The sequence below is a fragment of the Plutella xylostella genome, chromosome 12 (assembly GCF_932276165.1).
Source record: "Plutella xylostella chromosome 12, ilPluXylo3.1, whole genome shotgun sequence".
Lineage (NCBI taxonomy): Eukaryota > Metazoa > Arthropoda > Insecta > Lepidoptera > Plutellidae > Plutella > Plutella xylostella.
This window is the reverse complement of record NC_063992.1, coordinates 5971739-5991443: the sequence shown is the minus strand read 5'-3', so window position 1 is coordinate 5991443 and position 19705 is coordinate 5971739. Positions and strand designations below refer to the sequence as shown.

At 35.4% G+C, this 19705-nt stretch overlaps 1 protein-coding gene across 1 annotated transcript in view; it reads left to right on the top strand.

Moving 5' to 3' along the window:
• Positions 1-15634, top strand: part of LOC105388390 — a 38209-nt gene extending 22575 nt beyond the window's left edge. The window contains exons 3-8 of the mRNA XM_038119107.2: positions 4576-4688; positions 6482-6577; positions 9449-9584; positions 9947-10080; positions 10658-10874; positions 12300-15634. Of these exons, the coding sequence (XP_037975035.2) occupies positions 4576-4688; positions 6482-6577; positions 9449-9584; positions 9947-10080; positions 10658-10874; positions 12300-12460 (857 nt within the window). The 3' untranslated portion in view covers positions 12461-15634. The remainder of the gene's footprint in view (positions 1-4575; positions 4689-6481; positions 6578-9448; positions 9585-9946; positions 10081-10657; positions 10875-12299) is intronic.
• The last annotated feature ends 4071 nt before the right edge of the window (positions 15635-19705 follow it).

Sequence of the window (19705 nt, the reverse complement as noted above, 5' to 3'; positions counted from 1 at the left end):
ATTATTTATTAGTTGTCGAAATGGGTATTTACGAATTATTTTTGACATGCGATAAATCGGATTGAAAACATAACTCATACTTTTATTTCAAAACACGAATTATCGTCAAAATGTTGCACTGTTTGGCCTAAGAATCCTTTCAAGACCGAGGCATAATACAAGGAGTTAACAGCAGTAGAAGTAGTTGATGCTAAGCGAACGGGAATGGCTGGAAATAGGAATCTTAAATCAGAGCCTCGGAAACGCGAATGCGGTGACATTCTTTGAAACAGGAACTATTTATTCTACTCCTTAATTCAACGTATTCATGTTACTGTCGTTGTTGGTGCAGATATGGTTTGTTAGGTGATGAATAATACTTTATGAGAAATGTATAAAGAATTGTATACATTTCATGTAATATACATGAAATGTATACTTATACATGTACAATACACATAATTATGTATCCATTGTTTTTTCACAACCTAAGAAGAGTTATATATTAGTTAATTCTTCATATTTTTATGGCACTATAAATATTACGGAAAGGTAGGTGGTGGAGTTGTCATGCAATACATAATGCAAGCAAACTTGTACAAATACTAAACTTGTAGGATAAAAGTTCGCTCGCTCTCAAGCCCGGCGATATGAGTGACCAAGACGCATAAGAAATCTAAGTTGTAACTGAAAAATAACAGAATTTGATCATCATTACTTAAATAAGACTTAACTATAAATCTTAAACAATCACACTTCATACGCCTGTCACGTATTCATAAAGCAGTACATAAGTGTAACACGACATGTATGTATGTACTCTGGAAGCTATAAATTCAACAAATGTACCATTTCCGAGACAAGTTTATTACAAGTTGAGTATAAATGTAATTTAGTAAGACTCTGGGGGAAGTGTCATCGCTGCCTCGCTGCTTCGTCAACATTTATCTACGAACTAAATGAATCCTTGAAGATCCACTTGCTCTAATTTCCTTATGCCTTTTCATAGTTTTCAGATATTATATAGTTATGATAATCAGGTATCGCTGAACCAGAGGGTTATAAAATATCATTGGAGCAATAATTATTAGACTGGTACTTATAGGTATATATTAAAAATCGTACAACACTGCTTGACAGTTGTACAGTTGTACGTAGAAGACAAAATGTAGGTTTTGTGTGACTTTGCCACTCCCTGTAAATAACTTTTTTATTGCACATTACAAAGTGTGAATAATCCAACCTTCTGTAGCGAATGTCTTGATCGTAAATTGTCTTAATTTCCTCCGTAAGGGTACTTTCGTGTTTAAATCGTTCCAAACAAACTCACATTCTCAGTCATAATAGTCAGGATTACTACGAAGTCGTTAGTTGGTTCTGACGAGCTCTCTTATTACTGTGGTTTGTCTCACAACATGCTTAGTTTAAACGATTTGAATCGTTCACGCGTTAGGCGGAAATGTACTTTGTGTTTTAGACCTTAAAGATAAAATTGCCATGGTAGGATGGATATTGTGTTATATTAATTTCATTGTAGGTATACTATATAGGTTCTGGTAGTTTTGTAAATAACAACAACAAATGCATCAGTGTTCCATATTACCAAAACTAGAAGAGTAGAAAGTTATTTAGTATGACGAGTTACAGCCCATCTCGGCTTACTATTTAGATTTTTGCAAACAACCTATAATATAATGTCATACGCTACGAAAAGGCAATACTTAAAAGCCTGAAACTGAAAAGGCAATTTATAAGGGCAATTTACCACAAATTTTCGTTGTGATAAAATATAATTACTAACTGAAAGTAATTTATAATACACTCGCAATCAATGAAAACGTACCACCCACAAAATGCCGACACCAAAAGGCCCCGATACACCTATATCATAGACTAATATATAGTAGTTTATGCCTAAATCAATAATTATTTGCTGAGTTGTACTGTCAATACTTAATTAAAACACATAACTCACACGTAACAGATTTGAAACGCGTGTGGAATCGTTACATGTAACCACCGCCCTATGTTACATGTAACCACCGCCTCATGTTATTTATAAGCACTCCAGTCGAGGCCGGAGATAAGTTGAGCAGGTAACTTAAGAGATTCGGGGAGTACCAGCTAAGTGAGATTAAATTTATGACCATACTCCCCCTCTTTAACGACACATGTACCCCCACAGTCACCTTTAACTCCCTAAGTTAAAGGTTTCAGGCCTAAATAAAGTATGACCCGGTTTTGGTTCGCGCAAAATTTAGAATGTTTATTTTAGAATATACCCGCTGTGATGTTATGATTATTTTACGGAAGTGGGCTTGTCGTGTTTTAAATTGGTTTTCAAATGTTTGTGATGGATACAACTTTGAAATTACTGATTAAAACAAAACACGTATATGGCAACTGGATGGTCAGTGGCCCACTGACCTGAAATGCTGAAAGACAGATTTTTCAGATACATATGATCAGTATGATGAGTTGATGACAGATATTTTTCCTACAGTCTTTTGTGTTTTTTTAGTGTGATATCTCCGACCCACTTGTCTAAATTTAGAGATTGTAGTTATAAGCCTATAACCTCCAGCCTTCAAAAGACTCATGTCCTGCAGAGTTTTTTTTTTAGTGCAATATAATAAAAACACATATGAAGTTAACCAACTGTGTTCATTTTACTATGTAGTGATTTGTAACTGCACAGCATTTGAAGCATTGAAATGCGGTGGCGAGACTCCGAGTCCGTGGGTTGGTTTGCTCCACCAGTTACCTATATCAGCGGTTTCCAAAAATTTTACATTCCGTGCCGTTTTTTGGCAGAACCCTAAGTTAGGGCTTTAAACTATTACCATACATCTATTATGTACGGTACAGGTGTTTCATTTCAGTATTCAATTTTTTTTCGCGGAACCGTGGAGTACCCCTTGGTTCCGTGGAGCACATTTTGGGAACCGCTGATCTAAACTGTCGGCCACCGATGCATGGGATTTCCGACCGTATCTCAATCGCTGCTTTGATTAGATCTCCGGTCCTATTCTGGTGGTTTACTAATGTATTTCAAATGCATAATTATCAAAGCTTAGCACCAACATATCCCGATAACAATACGTTGAATTGAACTGACAATACCTCTCTCTACGTATCCATGTATAGTGATTTGATAAGGTTTGAACCTGGTGACTGTTATGTCTGAATTCAACCAAAATCAGATACTTAAGTAAATAATTACTAAAGTTGTTTTACTCATCTTATACTGAAATGTGTATCAAACCTATGTTTTCATTTCTCCACTTCGATCCCTTCAGCTAATCACCATCCATGACGCAACTCAACCGAAAGTCACATCGCATTGTGAGTTAGCGATACAATATGGACAATAAACTATTTTGAATTTTGAATTTTTTTAATTTTGATGGTGTTCACTTAAAAATATTTATGTATAAAAATATCTTCTATCCAAAGGTCCGGTAAAGAATGACATTCATGAGATTCAAGACACGCATGGTGTTAGAACTCAATTATTTCTCTGTTCTCTCTTGAAAAGATGCTTGAGGGGTTTCTTTTTCAATTTTTAACCGACTTCAAAAAAAGGAGGAGGTTCTCAATTCGTCGGGATCTTTTTTTTTTTTTTTATATTTTTTTTTATGTATGTTCACCGATTACTCCGCCGTTTATGAACCGATTTTGAAAATTCTTTTTTTGTTGTATTTGGTTGAGCTTCCAGGTGGTCCCATTTTTTTTTCAGAATTTTATCTCACCCCCAAGGGTGGGTAAAGGGGTAAAAACAGGGTATGAATTTCAATTTTGGGCACATATTAACCGATTCTAATGAAATTAAGAACGTAAATATAGTTCATATAACAAAAAAATATGATGGTGACCTTGAGCTGATCTGATGATGGAAACGGAAGGCAGTCAGGGGAACTCCTCAACGGTATAAGGCAACTACTTCGTGTTTAGGCTTGAATGATTCGTATTGATTAGTAGGACATTTTGGTATCATTTGCACCTTACTTTTGATTGAAAATTATTACAAATAAACTAAAAACTATTAAATAAAATAATAATTTAAAAAATTAAAAAACCGACTTCAAAAAACCACTAAAATGTAAGAAATAATTTAAGGTTTACACAAATTCTACTCGTATGAGACAGTACAAATATACCTAAGCAGGAACTGTTCTTTTTTGAAGTTGGTGCCATATTTCTTCAGATTACTTTGTCACCGCACCAACATCAAAAAAGAACAGTTCCTGCTTAGGTATATTTGTACTGTCTCATACGAGTAGAATTTGTGTAAACCTTAAATTATTTCTTACATTTTAGTGGTTTTTTGAAGTCGGTTTTTTAATTTTTTTAATTATTTCTTGTCATACCCTGATTACACCTACCGAGTAGAGTGGCCGAGGCAGTATCCTCGGCCGAGCAGGCGGCCAATTGTAAGCTGTTCATTGGTCGAGGATCGGCCGATCATACTGCCTCGCTATTCTCCTCGGTATGTACAAAGGTATTAGTGACCGAGCATTTGTGAAATGGTGGTAGACTAATATTATAACTAAATGGTATACATAACAAAGTATATTATATAATGTGTTGTTCCAGCGGCGGGCATGTCGGACGTGTGGGTGGAGCTGCGCGCGCCGCGGTTCGTGGTGCACCGCCACAGCGCCGCGCTGCGCTGCGAACACAACGTGCAGCCCGAGGCCATATACAAGGTAGACTCTCATCTACATCTCCCACGCACTAGGCTGCGCAGCCTGGCTGCTGTAGCCAGTAAAATATATGAGAATTCGTGGGTGCTTAGTGCACGGGCTCCCATACAACATTTACTGGCTGCTGGCAGCCTGGCTGCGGAGCCAAGATGCCCAGTGCCCGTTCGGCCTAATACACTCGCGAACAATGAAAAAGTTCCAGTGGCATTGCACCAAATTACTCAAAAATGGAAAATGCCAGCTTAATGACCATAATGACGCCGTCTGTAAAATTTAAGTACATTTAACAGCACATCGGAATATTACCTACCATTAAATTCTTAATGAAATGCTTGAAAATTTGGTTTCGGCATTTTGTAAGTGGAACTTTTTCATTGCTCGTGAGTGTATTATTTGTACTTTTGTGTACTCGTATGTACCTATAGATCCGGCCTTAGGTCCACTCAACACTAGCACTCAAGAACTTGTACATCCAAACAGATTAGGTTCTTAGGCAAATGTACGTACTAGCTCTAGCAGCTTGCAGATTCAGTTTGGTTAAGGTAAGCGTGCACCTATCGGTATCGTACATATCGAACCAAACGGATTCTTATAAATGTATGGAGAAACGGCGTCGGTAATGCCGTCGGTAATGGTTTGTTTTGCAGGTTACTCTCATTTCTAATTAAGTTCTATTTTAATGTCTATTAGGTTAGGTACAATACATAATTATGGAAGCGAGAAACACTATTCGTATTCTATTATTACAAAATGTAGTGAACACACTTGTGTGAATTTATATATAAATAATTATAAAGAATACTAACTGAATGCAATGCGTCCGTTGCGTAGGTACGATGCTGAACGGTGGACGCTTACCTTTAGGGAGACACTATATTGGTGGATACTACACTTACTATTATCAGTGTTCTTTCTGTAGCCAGATCAAAGCCTGTATCATCTGTCAATGTGCTGCCTTATCACCTGTCAATGTGTTGCCCTTTCAAATTCTATGCATACCACAGTATTCTTTTGCCTGAAAATTGTTAAATACAGTTACTGATGCAGAAAATATCATTCAACAAAACTAAAAATAAGTAAAGTCACTATTCCGCTCCAATTAAATTGACCTTTACAATACAGATATATACTATATAGGTGTAGATCTTTATGTGTATTTCTATTTATCCCAACACACACTGAAAGTTGCTCTTTTTCTTTTGATCTTTGTTTGAAGATTAATGTACTACGTGCCCTGAATAGAGATACATAGAAAATACGCAGAAATTCTTCTAGTTCTTAACAATATTTGCAACCCAAAACATACAGAAACAACCAAGTAAAATATAGGAGTAGATAATTACATTTTGATAGCTTGCATAAATATTGCCAGCTAATATTATATGTTCATCATGTTTACGTGAATTTTCTGCTTTCTGTTTGTACTTCTCTAACATCATGGACATTCTAAGAAGAAGCAACAGAAAGCTAATAAGCAGCACTGCAATAGCACAGGGGCTTACTCTATAACACGAAAAACTAAGTTTCGGATCGCTGCTGCGCTAGCCACGACTCTATCTCATTGTACTAAACGTGCCGATTTCACGACAGCCCTCCTGAGTTTGTTTGCAGTATAGAGTAACCCTCCTCATACGATAAACATTTTACGTTTGGCTTGTTCTTGTAAGCTGTGTGTCTGTGCGATGAGAGCAAACGAGACATTTTTTTAAATATAATATTATTACTTATGTCTTTTCGTGATGGGTTCAATTGGTTCCTGTTTAAGTAATTCTTTATGTTATTTTTGTTATGACCAGGTGGTGTTCTTCAAGGATGACTACAGAATAATGCAGTACATACACGGCCGGGATCCCCCCTTCTTACTCTACAACTTCACGGGGGCTGAAATTAAGGTATGTTTATGTTCTACTACACGTACAGTTTACTTCTTAGCAGTTAAATACACTCACGGGCAATGAAAAAGTTCTATTGAGAAAATCACCTAAGTAATTATTCCTAAACGAAAAAAACTAACTTAATGTCGCCTTCGGCAGTATTTAGGTCTTCGCACATTATAACAACTCAACGGCGACTCGACTCTATGCTAGACATTGATATTTAAGCCCTGTGTCATATCTTCAAGGTTTAATTTCAAAAATGATTATAAATTAGTGTACAACGAAACGAGTGGCCTACGAATCGTACACTAAATGTCATTTTTTGAAAATAAGTCTAGTATAGAGTCGAGTCGCCGGTGAGTTGTTATACTGTGCGAAGACCTTTTAGGTGCATTTAACGATGAATCAGAATATTACCAACTAAAAACGTTAATATTTTGTTTAAATTTCCTTTTAAATCATAAAAAATTAGGCCTATTTGGTAACTTAATTTTGTAAGTGGAACTGTTTCTTTTCCCGTGAGTGTATTTATTTTCATATGAATTATAAATAGCTAAATACTGGTGGTTGTATTATAACATAGAAATTCAGTAACGATAAAAAAACTATCACATTTTACGAGTAATCACACTGATCACACACCAATTAGTAAAAAAACCTACATTTGACTTCCATAGCAACTAAATAGTATACGGACTTTTTATAACATACCTATCGATTGACGACATGTTGTCGACTTACATATTTGATGACTAACTCGACTACAAAACTTGTGAAATTATATTTCAACTATCATCATTATGTCTTGATATTGTAGATAATTTTGGTGGGCTAGATATACCAAAGTATCTATATTCATAAAGTTTAGTTTAGTATTTTTACAGACCTATGTAAGTTCTAAAAGTTCTCTTCGGTTGAGAAGTGAAATATACATTAAAAAGTAAAAGCTCATCTCACCTCTACTGTTTCGAAGCTGCTATTTTTGTGAAAATATTGTTACTACATAATGGAGATTTTGATATCAAATCATATCCAGTTTTTATTAAATCTATGACTTATAAATGCTTATAGAAGAGCGGAAATGTTTTTTTATCGTATCCAGCTTTATTTTTAGCAAGGAGCTCCCACGGGTACAGGAAATACCTGAATATGCGCGCCGCACCGCCTGAAGTTTACATAGTAAATATAAAAAACAAACCAAATGCCTGTTTGTGCGTTTACCAACCACGGCAAAGCGGCTTAAACGATTTGAATAAAATTGAGTGTACGGGCATGTTCAGTGCGGATTAACATGGGGGATATTATTCACCGCCGCCACAATTCACTTTTGCCGGTTATTCACGGCTGCATTTGTGGCCAATGCCGTTTTCGTGTTTACCTTTAAGCCATGTTACCCTGGTAGGCCGGGGGCAGGCAGTATAATGGCTAGTGGCTCAGTAGGCACATCGTAGTCAGCAAATTTTTAATAGTTTATGTCGAGTTTCATTCAGTACTTCTCTAATATTTTAGTAGGCATAGTTCATTAGCAATTAGAACAGAAAGTATAAACTGTCAATTGTACACGAATACCAGTCTTAATATAAAAAATATGATCTGAATTTAGAATAAAATTAAAGTTTAGTCATTGTAACTAGGCTATAATAATGTCTGCAGATCAGTCTTACATACTTCTTCGAAAATCGTAAGTTAGACATACTGTATTCAAAGCTTATTTTCTCCAAAATAACTCCTGTTGGACGGTATCAAGAATCTCAGTATCATTTCAAAAGATGGATGATTGGAAGTGGAGGCACACACACAATAATAGTATCGGCTTGTAACTGCATCGGCCGATTGGCTCGTATCTAGTATTCGATTTATTTTCAAGGACTGGAGCATGTACCGTGTGCTTCTGACAATCCCATTTAATGGAAACCAGACCATTGTCGCAGATTGTTCGACTGCCGAATGACAATTTTATTGGAAATATCTACTCTAAATCCGTGCTCCCGCCGACTGTTACATTGAAATACCTTACAAACTTTAAAGAGCTTCTATATACAGAAATGCTCTCGAAACTGAAATGGAAAAGGAATATTTATACTAATTTAACATTTATCAACAGTTTCATCGAGATTTATCTTAACTATGTACATTCCTAACAGTTCTAAAATACAAGCAGTTATAGGAAAACCGGTAGGAAAAATCCAATATAATTATTACCCCGAGGAATACACGTACTATCAAGCCTATTAGTCAGCGAGAATCCTATTAAAAGTAAAGCCTAGATGAGAGGATAAATTTATTATTCCAAGTTTTAATTGGAGCATCCATTTACCCCTTGTTGCATTCTCAGCGTATCTCTCGGAACTAATTGGTTGTATTCTAACTGATAAACTCTAATAAAATTGTCATTTTAGCACTGATAAATTAAAGTTAGAAAAATATGTTACAAAACTTTGATTGTAAAACACAATATTATTTCCCAACTTACTAGACGTTATCTAGCAGTTTCTAAAAGTTATGAAGTTGTTGTGATTATAGCGACTATCAAAGTTTTCAAATCATTATTTACATAAATCAATCTAACACTGCGTAAAACCAACTAATTCTAAATTAAACACTAACCTAAGTCTTCGTCTCTTCTTTAAGTGCCTCTCTACTACTGGATGTTGGCGGTCAGCTCTGCATACTCCTCTCTATCACTACAACAACCTAAGACTACCAAGATAAATAAAAATAATCACATATAAATAGTGCAGCAGTAGCAGCTCTCCAATACTCCGGTCTCTAAAACAATATATTTCGTCTGGCCCCGAGTTCGAGTTGCCCCCTGTTACGTACGGTACACCGTAAGTTCACATGCTAAACGCTTATTTTTTTAACATTTTCATTCCCAATCCACAGTTATCGAAGTTGACGTCGACGTCGATCACGTTGGAAGCGATGGACTTCCCCGCATCGGGGTTCTACGCGTGCGAGATCGCGCTCGAAACGCCCCTCTACTCGAAGGTGTCCAATAAACACGAGATATCTGTTATAGGTGAGTTGAAAATAAAAAGTCAGGGGCGTCATCGCGAAGTCAAACCGAAGTAACATTTACAAAGCATTGAGTGCCAAATTGAATTCACTTTGAATCCGAAAATCGTTCTCAAAACAAGTTCGCGATAGGGATTCTGCTGATAAAACTTATATTATTGGTGAACAAGTAAGTTAATCACCATGGCGTTGTCATTGGACTTAATCTTCCAGCTTATTTACCTATCTATGTAATAATCATCATTTCAGTCTAGCCATCTAGTCTAATAGTGCGACACACAAGTGTTTGCTGACTATTATAGTGAGCAATTTTCTAAAGCTTTCTATAATGGTCAAGCCGATATTCATAAGCGTTTCTAATTCCAGTGCGTCAAAAGTACCGTCCCCGTATAAAGATGCTGCACCGCAAGCTGACGTCCACCGACCTGCTGGAGGCGACGTGCCAGAGCGCGCCCGCGCACCCCGCGCCGCACCTCGCCTGGTTCATCAACAACGTCAAAGTAAGCCGTACCCTCAAATTTGTAGACCGTATTGTAATATTAAAACAGGATAAAATTGACTTTGAAACACACTGATTCGACTTTTACGTCAGTCAAAGAGTTTAAATTCGTGTAACATCAATTTTATTTTAAACCTATTTTAAGGTTAAAAAAGCTCTATGAATTCGGGAAATAGAATATACCTATCCTTATTTAACGCCACTTGACTTAGACTAGGAACAATGTGCAATTTTTGCCGATCTTTCGCAAAGGCACAGATTGAATTTAATAAAAGTAGACAGAGCTTGTTTAGATTGAAGGTATATTATACACTCGCGAGCAATGAAAAACTTCCACATGCCCTTACCGTTCCATACTTAGGTATGTCACTGGAACTTTTTCAGTGGTCGTGAGTGTATTATGATACTTTTATTCTGTAAGCGTTCCATATACTAGCTAGTCGCGAGAGAAATTAAAGTTCTGGCCATCTACAGAGTCTTCTAAATCGAAAATACGTCATGTCAGCCAGACTCCTTGTTGTTAGCAAGAAAGAAAAACCAAAGAAGCTTACCTTCTCACAATCCACAACGTTTCCCAGGTGGACGAGAGCCTGACCATCCCGAACGGCGTGACTCCCACGTCGAAGCACCACCACGGCATGCCGCTGCTGGTCACCAACACGTCCCTGCAGTTCCCGCTGAGCTCGCTGCAGCTGGTGCCCAACCAGACCGTGGACGTCACGTGCATAGGCACCATACCGAGCTTCCCGGCCGAGGCGCACGGATACGCCGATATACAGAACCATACCATATCTGGTAAGTTCGTGTCACTGGTAAGTTCAGGGTACTGGTTAAGTTCGTGTCACTGGTAAGTTCAGGTTACTGGTAAGTTCGGGTTACTTGTAAGATTGGGTTACTGGGAAGATCATATTACTGGTAAGTTCCGTTTACTGCTAAGTTCGTGTTACTGGTAAGTTCGTGCCACTGCTTTTTTTTTGTTTTGCTAGTAAGTTCATAATGACGTTACAGGTAAGATCATGGTACTGTTCCTAGTAAGCTCGTCAAGATGGTACTGTTAAGTTGATGGTGATGCACCACCACGGCATGCCGCTGCTGGTCACCAACACGTCTCTGCAGTTCCCGCTGAGCTCCCTGCAGCTGGTGCCCAATCAGACCGTGGACGTCACGTGCATAGGAACAATACCGAGCTTCCCGGCCGAGGCGCACGGCTACGCGGATATACAGAACCATACTATTAGTGGTAAGTTTGTTGTAGAGTTACATTTGGTAACATTGTCTGGTGCAATTGTCACTAATCTAACTGGCAGGTGATAAACCCTAGACTAGCTCTGGTGTACGAGTAATGAAACGTATGTACCTAAATTAATTTATAAACGGCCTTTCCATATACGTATTCATTCAAACTTTCTATAATATGGTTATATCAAAAGAAACGATATAACTTTTGAAAGGGAAAGAGGTATTTTAATATTTGATTTCAGAGTCTGAGCTAGGTGCTTTTGTAGGAATTCAAAATGGCGGAATCTGTTGCAATGTGCCGATTGAAACCGAGCGGAGTGATGCATCGGCCCGGAATTCTGCATTTCAATAGTTTTGAACATTTGAACGCGACGCTCGATTATCCAATATGTTTTGAAGCAAGACTGATGAATTTTGAATGCATCCGGCCGTTTACCTGGGCGTTTTAAATCTGCTAAATAAATTATTTTCTGCTTTGATAAGTTTTTTTTAGATAAATATCAAAATATTGAGTCATAAATTTTCGTAAGTACTTACTCATCTTACTATTACCTATGTCATCTTAACACTCCCAAGAATGAGGTATACGGTATACTCTTACTTATTGGATACAATTGTGCCCACCAGCTACGCTTGGCCTTAAAAAGTTTCCCGTGAAGGAAGTTGTCCCAGCCCTAAAACCCTGATTATACCCGAACGAGTATAGTGGCGAGACAATGCTAGGTCAATTTATAGCCGTTCATTGGTCGAGGATCGACCGAGGGTAGTGTCTCACCACTCTACTCGGTAGGTGCAATCAGGGAAAAAGTAGGCGTTCCTGGTAGCACAGCACAGGGCGCTATTAAGACGTGACAAGTTTCCTCTGTCGCGCTCGCTCTTGAGGCTGCGCGATGTGAGTGAGCGCGATGCAAAACTCTTGTCACGTCTTAAATGCTCCACGTACTAGTCCTTCTGTTTATTCACAAATGTCTCATTTTCCAGTGAACGTGGTTCGCCTGGAGCCCATGCCCACTCAGATGCCGGTGAAGATCGTGAGCGCCGACCTGAGCTCCTCGTCACCAAGCCATGTCCTGGACAAAGCACTCACAGGTCTCATATACATCATGTTTCATATAAGGCATAATCTAGATTTTAATATATGAAAGAAATGTTTTTATATGTAAACAAAAATGCATTAGTCTTTCCGTTTGTTTATTTACTGTTGTTATAAGATCTGATTTAGAACTTGCAGTTATAATTATATAGTGTGAATTTATTGACAAAAAGAATTTAAGTAAAGAAGAGTTTGAAATTGAAGGGATTTTCCTAACGTTGCCACTACGGTTTGCATAATATGTATAGATACGTACAGGATGTTACAAACGCAATATAGTAAGCTGTTAGAGGTGACTCAGCTAGTCATGGAAAACAGCTTTTCTTTAACAGCTTTCGGAAATTCACAAAAAATAGTTAATATTCGTAACGTGATTTTAGAATGTAGTTTGTTTTTCGTGAATAAGCTCATATGTTATCCTCTTTCAGCTTAATATATCAGTTTTTTCTCATCCTGTATATCCGCAACACAATGCTGTAGTTGTAAATGATAATTAGCCTTATGCCCCTGATTTAGCATATTTCCAATGTATATTTTCCGACGTAATAATATGGCTTATGTGCAATATAAAGACTGAATTTATAACTTAGTGATTTGAAATTTATTATTCAGCTATAAAATATTTCATAAAATATCCACCACTTTATTTGCCCTCAGTAGATTACGATTTTGTTCTGATCTCTAAAGTACCTGGAATCATAAAAAGAGTTATTAATGTATTAGTTGTTAAATTTTATTGCTATTATAGTGAAAAGTCTATTACAAACATAACATTAGGATAGTTATGTTATAAAAAATAGTAAAAATTTATAGAGCGGTCATCAATCATCACATTATTACATAATAATATGAAAAAACTCTTTTTTTGTTGAAAAAACAATTTGAAATAATATTATTTTTCTTTAAAGCAAGTATACATAATATAGTTATAATTATAAATATTGTTCATATTTTTGTCTTAAAGTTGTTAAGAGGCCTAAAGAGCAATTACGTAACTTAAAACATATCAAAATTAAAAGTGAAATATATCTATTAAACATTTAATGTATACCTAAATGTTGTGACGAGGTCGTGTGGTGTGTGTATTTGCTGTTATATTATAACGGCATAAGAATGTATGTAGATAATTGAACTAAAGTGATGGATTTTCGATTATTATGATATCAAAAAATCTGATGGTGGACATGTGGACTAGAAATAGTTACGATTAGACTGCACAGTCTGAGCGGTACCGATAATATGTTACTGAAACAGTTTGCCACCATTAGCAACAAATATTTCTGAATCTAAAGTTACACATATTATGTACCTATACACAGCACTCAGCTAAACACAAAAGACCTAGCCATTATTTTCTGAATGTATCTATTTATGATATTTAAAGGGAATGACTTATTTAAATAAAAATATGTATATTTATTAAAAACATCGGCACATTTTCAGCTTCATTCCCATGACCCTGAAAATCCTGAAATCAAATGCAAATAAATTAATACGAGCTCGAAGGTTTACTTTGTTCATAAAATATGGAAATAAATATAACTGTTTTTATTTAAGAGTTTTTTTATCTTATGTTACCTCTCTTAGGTTTATTGCACATACCGAAAAATAACAGTTAAATATATAATTTTCTGGCTTAAAGTCAAATAGTGAAATACAAATCCAAATATTTCTAAATTACTTATTATCTTCTTTGTTAAAATTTCCGGACGTGAAAATTAAGTTAATAATAATAATAATTGTATATTTACCAAAGCTAATTATTTTTTCCAAAACTTAAAATACATTATTAATAAATGTTTATAGCTATAATATGAAACATTTCAACACATTGAAAAACATTCACAATCAACCAGATTGCATTGCACCAGCACTAATAATTAACTGATTTAACCTACATATTGTCATATGTTAAATAATAATTATTTCTTCCACAAAATTATTAGGTATGTCAATTATAATATGTGAATTAGATCAAATTAATTAAATTGTAAATCTAGAAATTATAATTTGATTGGATACGGATAATGCTAATACCTACAGCTAGTCTTAAGAGTCAAACACGACTACTTCTTATTTGCCCGTATATAAATAAAAGTATGATTTACATACATTAAAAACATTAATTATGTAGTTGTATAACTATTAGCAGTAACTTTACTGTACTTTCTCTATTGTTGAAGTGGATATATGCAGGCTATTGATGTCTTCCTTAATGCTATACACTCTTTTTATAAAATTTACGTGTATTGTAGTGATATTTACTGTAAAAACCATTTGATATCAACACTATAATAATAACTTTGTATAAAGGGTGTTGCAAAAATTATAAAATATGCAACAAACGAGAAATTGCAAGGTGTGTGATCTCTTTTCTGAGTACAGTGTGATTATTGCAACATCCTGTATTTGCATTGCATTTTGTGAATAAAGCACTAACATAATATCTACTATTTATTATCTATCATCCAGAGTAGATAGGTGACAAGCAACTTCATATTTCGATATACATTTTGTATGTATTTAGATTACAATACCAATGACGCATCGTACGAATATCGAATTAAATACAACATGCTGTATTAAATAAACAGCATTTTGGGTAAAACTATAATGCTTTACATGGTAAATTTCTGGGTTAATATACTTATATTTTTAACTGAGCTATTTTACTCTCTTTCTTCTGTTACATATTCAACGAAACCATCCTATCTTAATAAGAGAATGTATTTTATTATTTTTATTTTTAAAGTTTTTTCTACGTAGATTTTGGTACTATTAATAGGCCCTAAAACTTATGATTAGCTAAGCTAATTTGTATTAGAATTTTGATGTTTTACTTACTATTAGTGTCTGTATGTAGGTACTCGTAAACGGATACACCAGTGCTATTTAAAACATAAGACAGTATATTAGTTAATAAAGATGTATTTTATATACAAAATTGTATTTGAGTGTTCTAAGCGAAAAGGTATAAAATTCATTCAAGGCTCTATACTATTGAATGTTATTCTAATAACATAGGTAGGTTATAATAGGTACTTTTAGAAAATTTATGTTAGGTCGTTTTTTCATATTTAATGTTGTAAATATTTTATTTGTTTATATCTACATGTGTGTGGATGTAAACATGGCTTTACATATAATTGTATAAATGTATCGATGGCTCTAAATGTGCTATAAAATAAAAGATCATTATTATTTACTCCGAAATAAATAAATGATATTGTGAATATTGAGGTTATACTTTTCTTAACATCCTCATCATAATATACCCACTTCCATCATCATCTTAATCAGCCTATGGCAGAGCAGTCCACTGCTGGACGTAGACCTATCCTAAAGCACGCCACTGGATGCGATTAAGCCCAAAACATTTAAAAAAAAAATATTCGTAGTTGTAATTTTCGGAATACTCACAGCTTTTTCTTTAACTTCCATAAAACTGGCAAGTATAATACGCGATTTTTCAACAAATAGATAAGTTTATGTAAGATGAGGGGATTTGAGGGTGGGCTTTGTCTTGATCCAGTCTGTTCGCGAGAATCCGACTCCACGGAATTATGAAGTGGTTTCGGCAATATATTCTTGTTTTCATTCCTCAAATTCAGTAAGCCGTATAGTGACTACGTGTAACAAATCCCACTGTTTACAGAAGATGCTGTGTTTGAATTGTGGATTGTATGATTGACTTTTTTTAAAAAAAAAGTGTTAATCCCAAAATAATGAAAGTTGCGCGATCACAATGATGTTAAAAAATAAAAAAACCGACTTCAAAATACCACTAAAATGTAAGAAATAATTTAAGGTTTACACAAATTCTACTCGTATGAGACAGTACAAATATACCTAAGCAGGAACTGTTCTTTTTTGATGTTGGTGCGGTGACAAAGTAATCTGAAGAAATATGGCACCAACTTCAAAAAAGAACAGTTCCTGCTTAGGTATATTTGTACTGTCTCATACGAGTAGAATTTGTGTAAACCTTAAATTATTTCTTACATTTTAGTGGTATTTTGAAGTCGGTTTTTTATTTTTTTTAATTATTATTTTATTTAATAGTTTTTAGTTTATTTGTAATAATTTTCAATCAAAAGTAAGGTGCAAATGATACCAAAATGTCCTACTAATCAATACGAATCATTCAAGCCTAAACACGAAGTAGTTGCTATATACCGTTGAGGAGTTCCCCTGACTGCCTTCCGTTTCCATCATCAGATCAGCTCAAGGTCACTATCATATTTTTTTGTTATAAGAACTATATTTACGTTCTTAATTTCATTAGAATCGGTTAATATGTGCCCAAAATTGAAATTCATACCCTGTTTTTACCCCTTTACCCACCCTTGGGGGTGAGATAAAATTCTGAAAAAAAAATGGGACCACCTGGAAGCTCAACCCAATACAACAAAAAAAGAATTTTCAAAATCGGTTCATAAACGGCGGAGTAATCGGTGAACATACATAAAAAAAAAAAAAAAAAAAAAAAGATCCCGACGAATTGAGAACCTCCTCCTTTTTTTGAAGTCGGTTAAAAAGAGAAATTAGTTCAATAGAGCTTGAAACAATAGGTACATGTATCGATTATATTCTTCATTTATCTTTCATCAGTGCCACACTATTTGCGCTGTTAGATATATACCTAATTCTCTTTTTTTTTTCCTGTACACTCTAGTGATCGGTGCTACTATTAAAAAGCTTGTTGCAAAACGCCAGAACTCATTTAATGTTTCTGTGTATGTTCAGTGTACGACGGTGGGTTGTCATCATGTTGAGCGCGGGTCGGGCTCGCTCTGTTTGAATATCAACAAGTCCGCAACTCCAGAATAACAAATTTGTGAGGGATCACAGCACATAATAATATATTTATCCAACAAAGTTTGGCCGTTCGCCTGACGTAAATTACCTAACAATAATAGTTGGATGTCTAAATTACTCAGTGTTGTTGAGATTGAACCAACAAGTTTGAACTTTGCTGAAACAATATTGTAGGTGCTTGTATCGATTTATAGGTACTATACCTAGATACTACTTTAATTTTATTTGTAGTAGGTATTCCATTGAATTTACAGGTGTTCTTCTTCTTAGCGTGTCGGTGATAAACACTAAAGCTGGTCAACGTAATGCTCTACAGGGTGTTGTTAAAGTGGTAACGTAAACAGAAACGGGGTGACTTCACTCTTTTTTAACACCCTGTATTATGGTAATCATTTGGGCAGCCTCGTATCATCTAATGCATTTTAAATAAAATTGGAAAAGAATTACATCCATGTTATTTTATTAAATGTTTATTGCTTCGCCTTTATCGTTTGTGAAAACTTAATTTAAAACAAACGTAAAATTCGCTGAAAAGTAAATGAAACAAGTCCAATTACGAAAATAATATATCTGCTACGATAATAAAATACTGAAAAATTGAACTCTTTATAATATGAGTGCACGTATTCATTCGGAATAAAGATCTTTTTTCAGTATTGACGTAAATTTTACCTTCGTAGGTAAGTATTTATAATTTTTTATAGAGTACGAAAGAAGCCTCCCCTTACGTGAAAAATTATACTTTATACCATTTATTTATTGAATTTTATTTTATTGAATTATCTATAGGTAATAATACATAAAAAAAAACAATCTTAAGGATACTACAATAATCCTCGCAGGATTGTGCGCAGCACCTTCATTCTGCGTTATAATTTATATACGATTAACAACTTGTGTCTAGTAGTAGGTAGGTATTTGAAATGGCTATTTGAAAGTTTGTATAACATTTGTGATTCATTTACTTAACATTCATAGCAAGCAACAATTATGTAGATATCGTAAGTAGGTATGTATAAATAAAATATAATTTAATATGATCTTTATTCATACATCGGGCGCATCCCAGGCAGTCCACACGACAGACCATTTATATGACTGGCTAATCCTGAAAGCTTAAAGCTTATGAATGGTTACCACGACGAGACCGTTGAAATGTATAGCATAATTATGCGACCACTCAGAACATTATAAGATCTACGGCCACTTGCACCAACATATAAAATCTAGATTTAGTGTCAAATCTCGATGTACGAAACGTCAATCCATATAAAATTTCACACGGCCCCTAGTTTCATACTTTTGACACCTTCTCTGGTGAGTGGACCTCTATAATTACCATGTCAAGTCCCACCATGCATACGCACGCATAAGACAACAGAATTTTGTCGCCGTTTTGCTCAATAGATTGTACGGTATGAGTACCAATATTTTATCCTCTCGTCCAAAAACATACGACTAACAGATACATCGGATAAAATGTCGAAAACTCCCAGTACTTAGTACCACAATACCGTTTTACGGTTACCGATTTTCGCAACAGAAATCCGAAGAAACGGCAAGCATCCGTCCGAGAAATGATGATAGATGGAACTGCGACCGAGCAACCTGTGATCGACGACAAGGGAGGAGCAATGGATGACCGCCGCGGCCACTGAATATTGATCAATTGTCTATATGTAAAGAGCGGTGGTGGCGTAATGGGTAATGCCTCGTCCTCTCAATCGAGAGGCCGGGGTTCAAATCCTGGCCTACACCAATGAATTCTTTCAATTGTGTTTTCAATTAAGGGGTTTAAATACAATAATACCACGTGATCTTAGGGTGATGGAAATCATCGTGAGGAAACCTGCACATCTAGATTCTAGATGTGTATCCTAAGTACATTGTACTTATTCCAATACGGCGATATTGTTCGCAACCTATCACGTGAGTACAAATGTGCTGCGAAAAGTGGATGGCTCGCTTGTGAGCCACCTCTGACTACCATTTCGGGGATTACAGTCGTGAGTGCATATGTACATAAATATGTATGTATTTATGTAAGGAGGCGACAATTCTATCAACTTGAAAGTTTGCTACTGGTTAAGGAATAAAACCTTGTAAATTGCAATCAGTACGGAAACACGGGTTCAATATTTAAGCGCAACTAAGTGATTAACTAGTACTACACGGCAGCCTAATGTAAGGCTGCAATTTTAATATACTACATAAAACTAGTAGAGATAGTTATTCCTATAAATAAGTTCTTACACGAATAATCGGGTCCGAACGTCACTGTCAAATCCACTATTAACCAAGTTATTTCTGAGTCAAGTCATCTTAAGGTCAAACTACATTTTAAACCAAATTCTCTTTTCGTCAAAAATAAGAGGGCTCATATTCCAAACTGTCATTTTAAAGGTCCGTAATTTTGTTTATAGGAACGAATGTGTTCCATTTTAATACTAATTGGAATTTTTATTTAGCTATACCT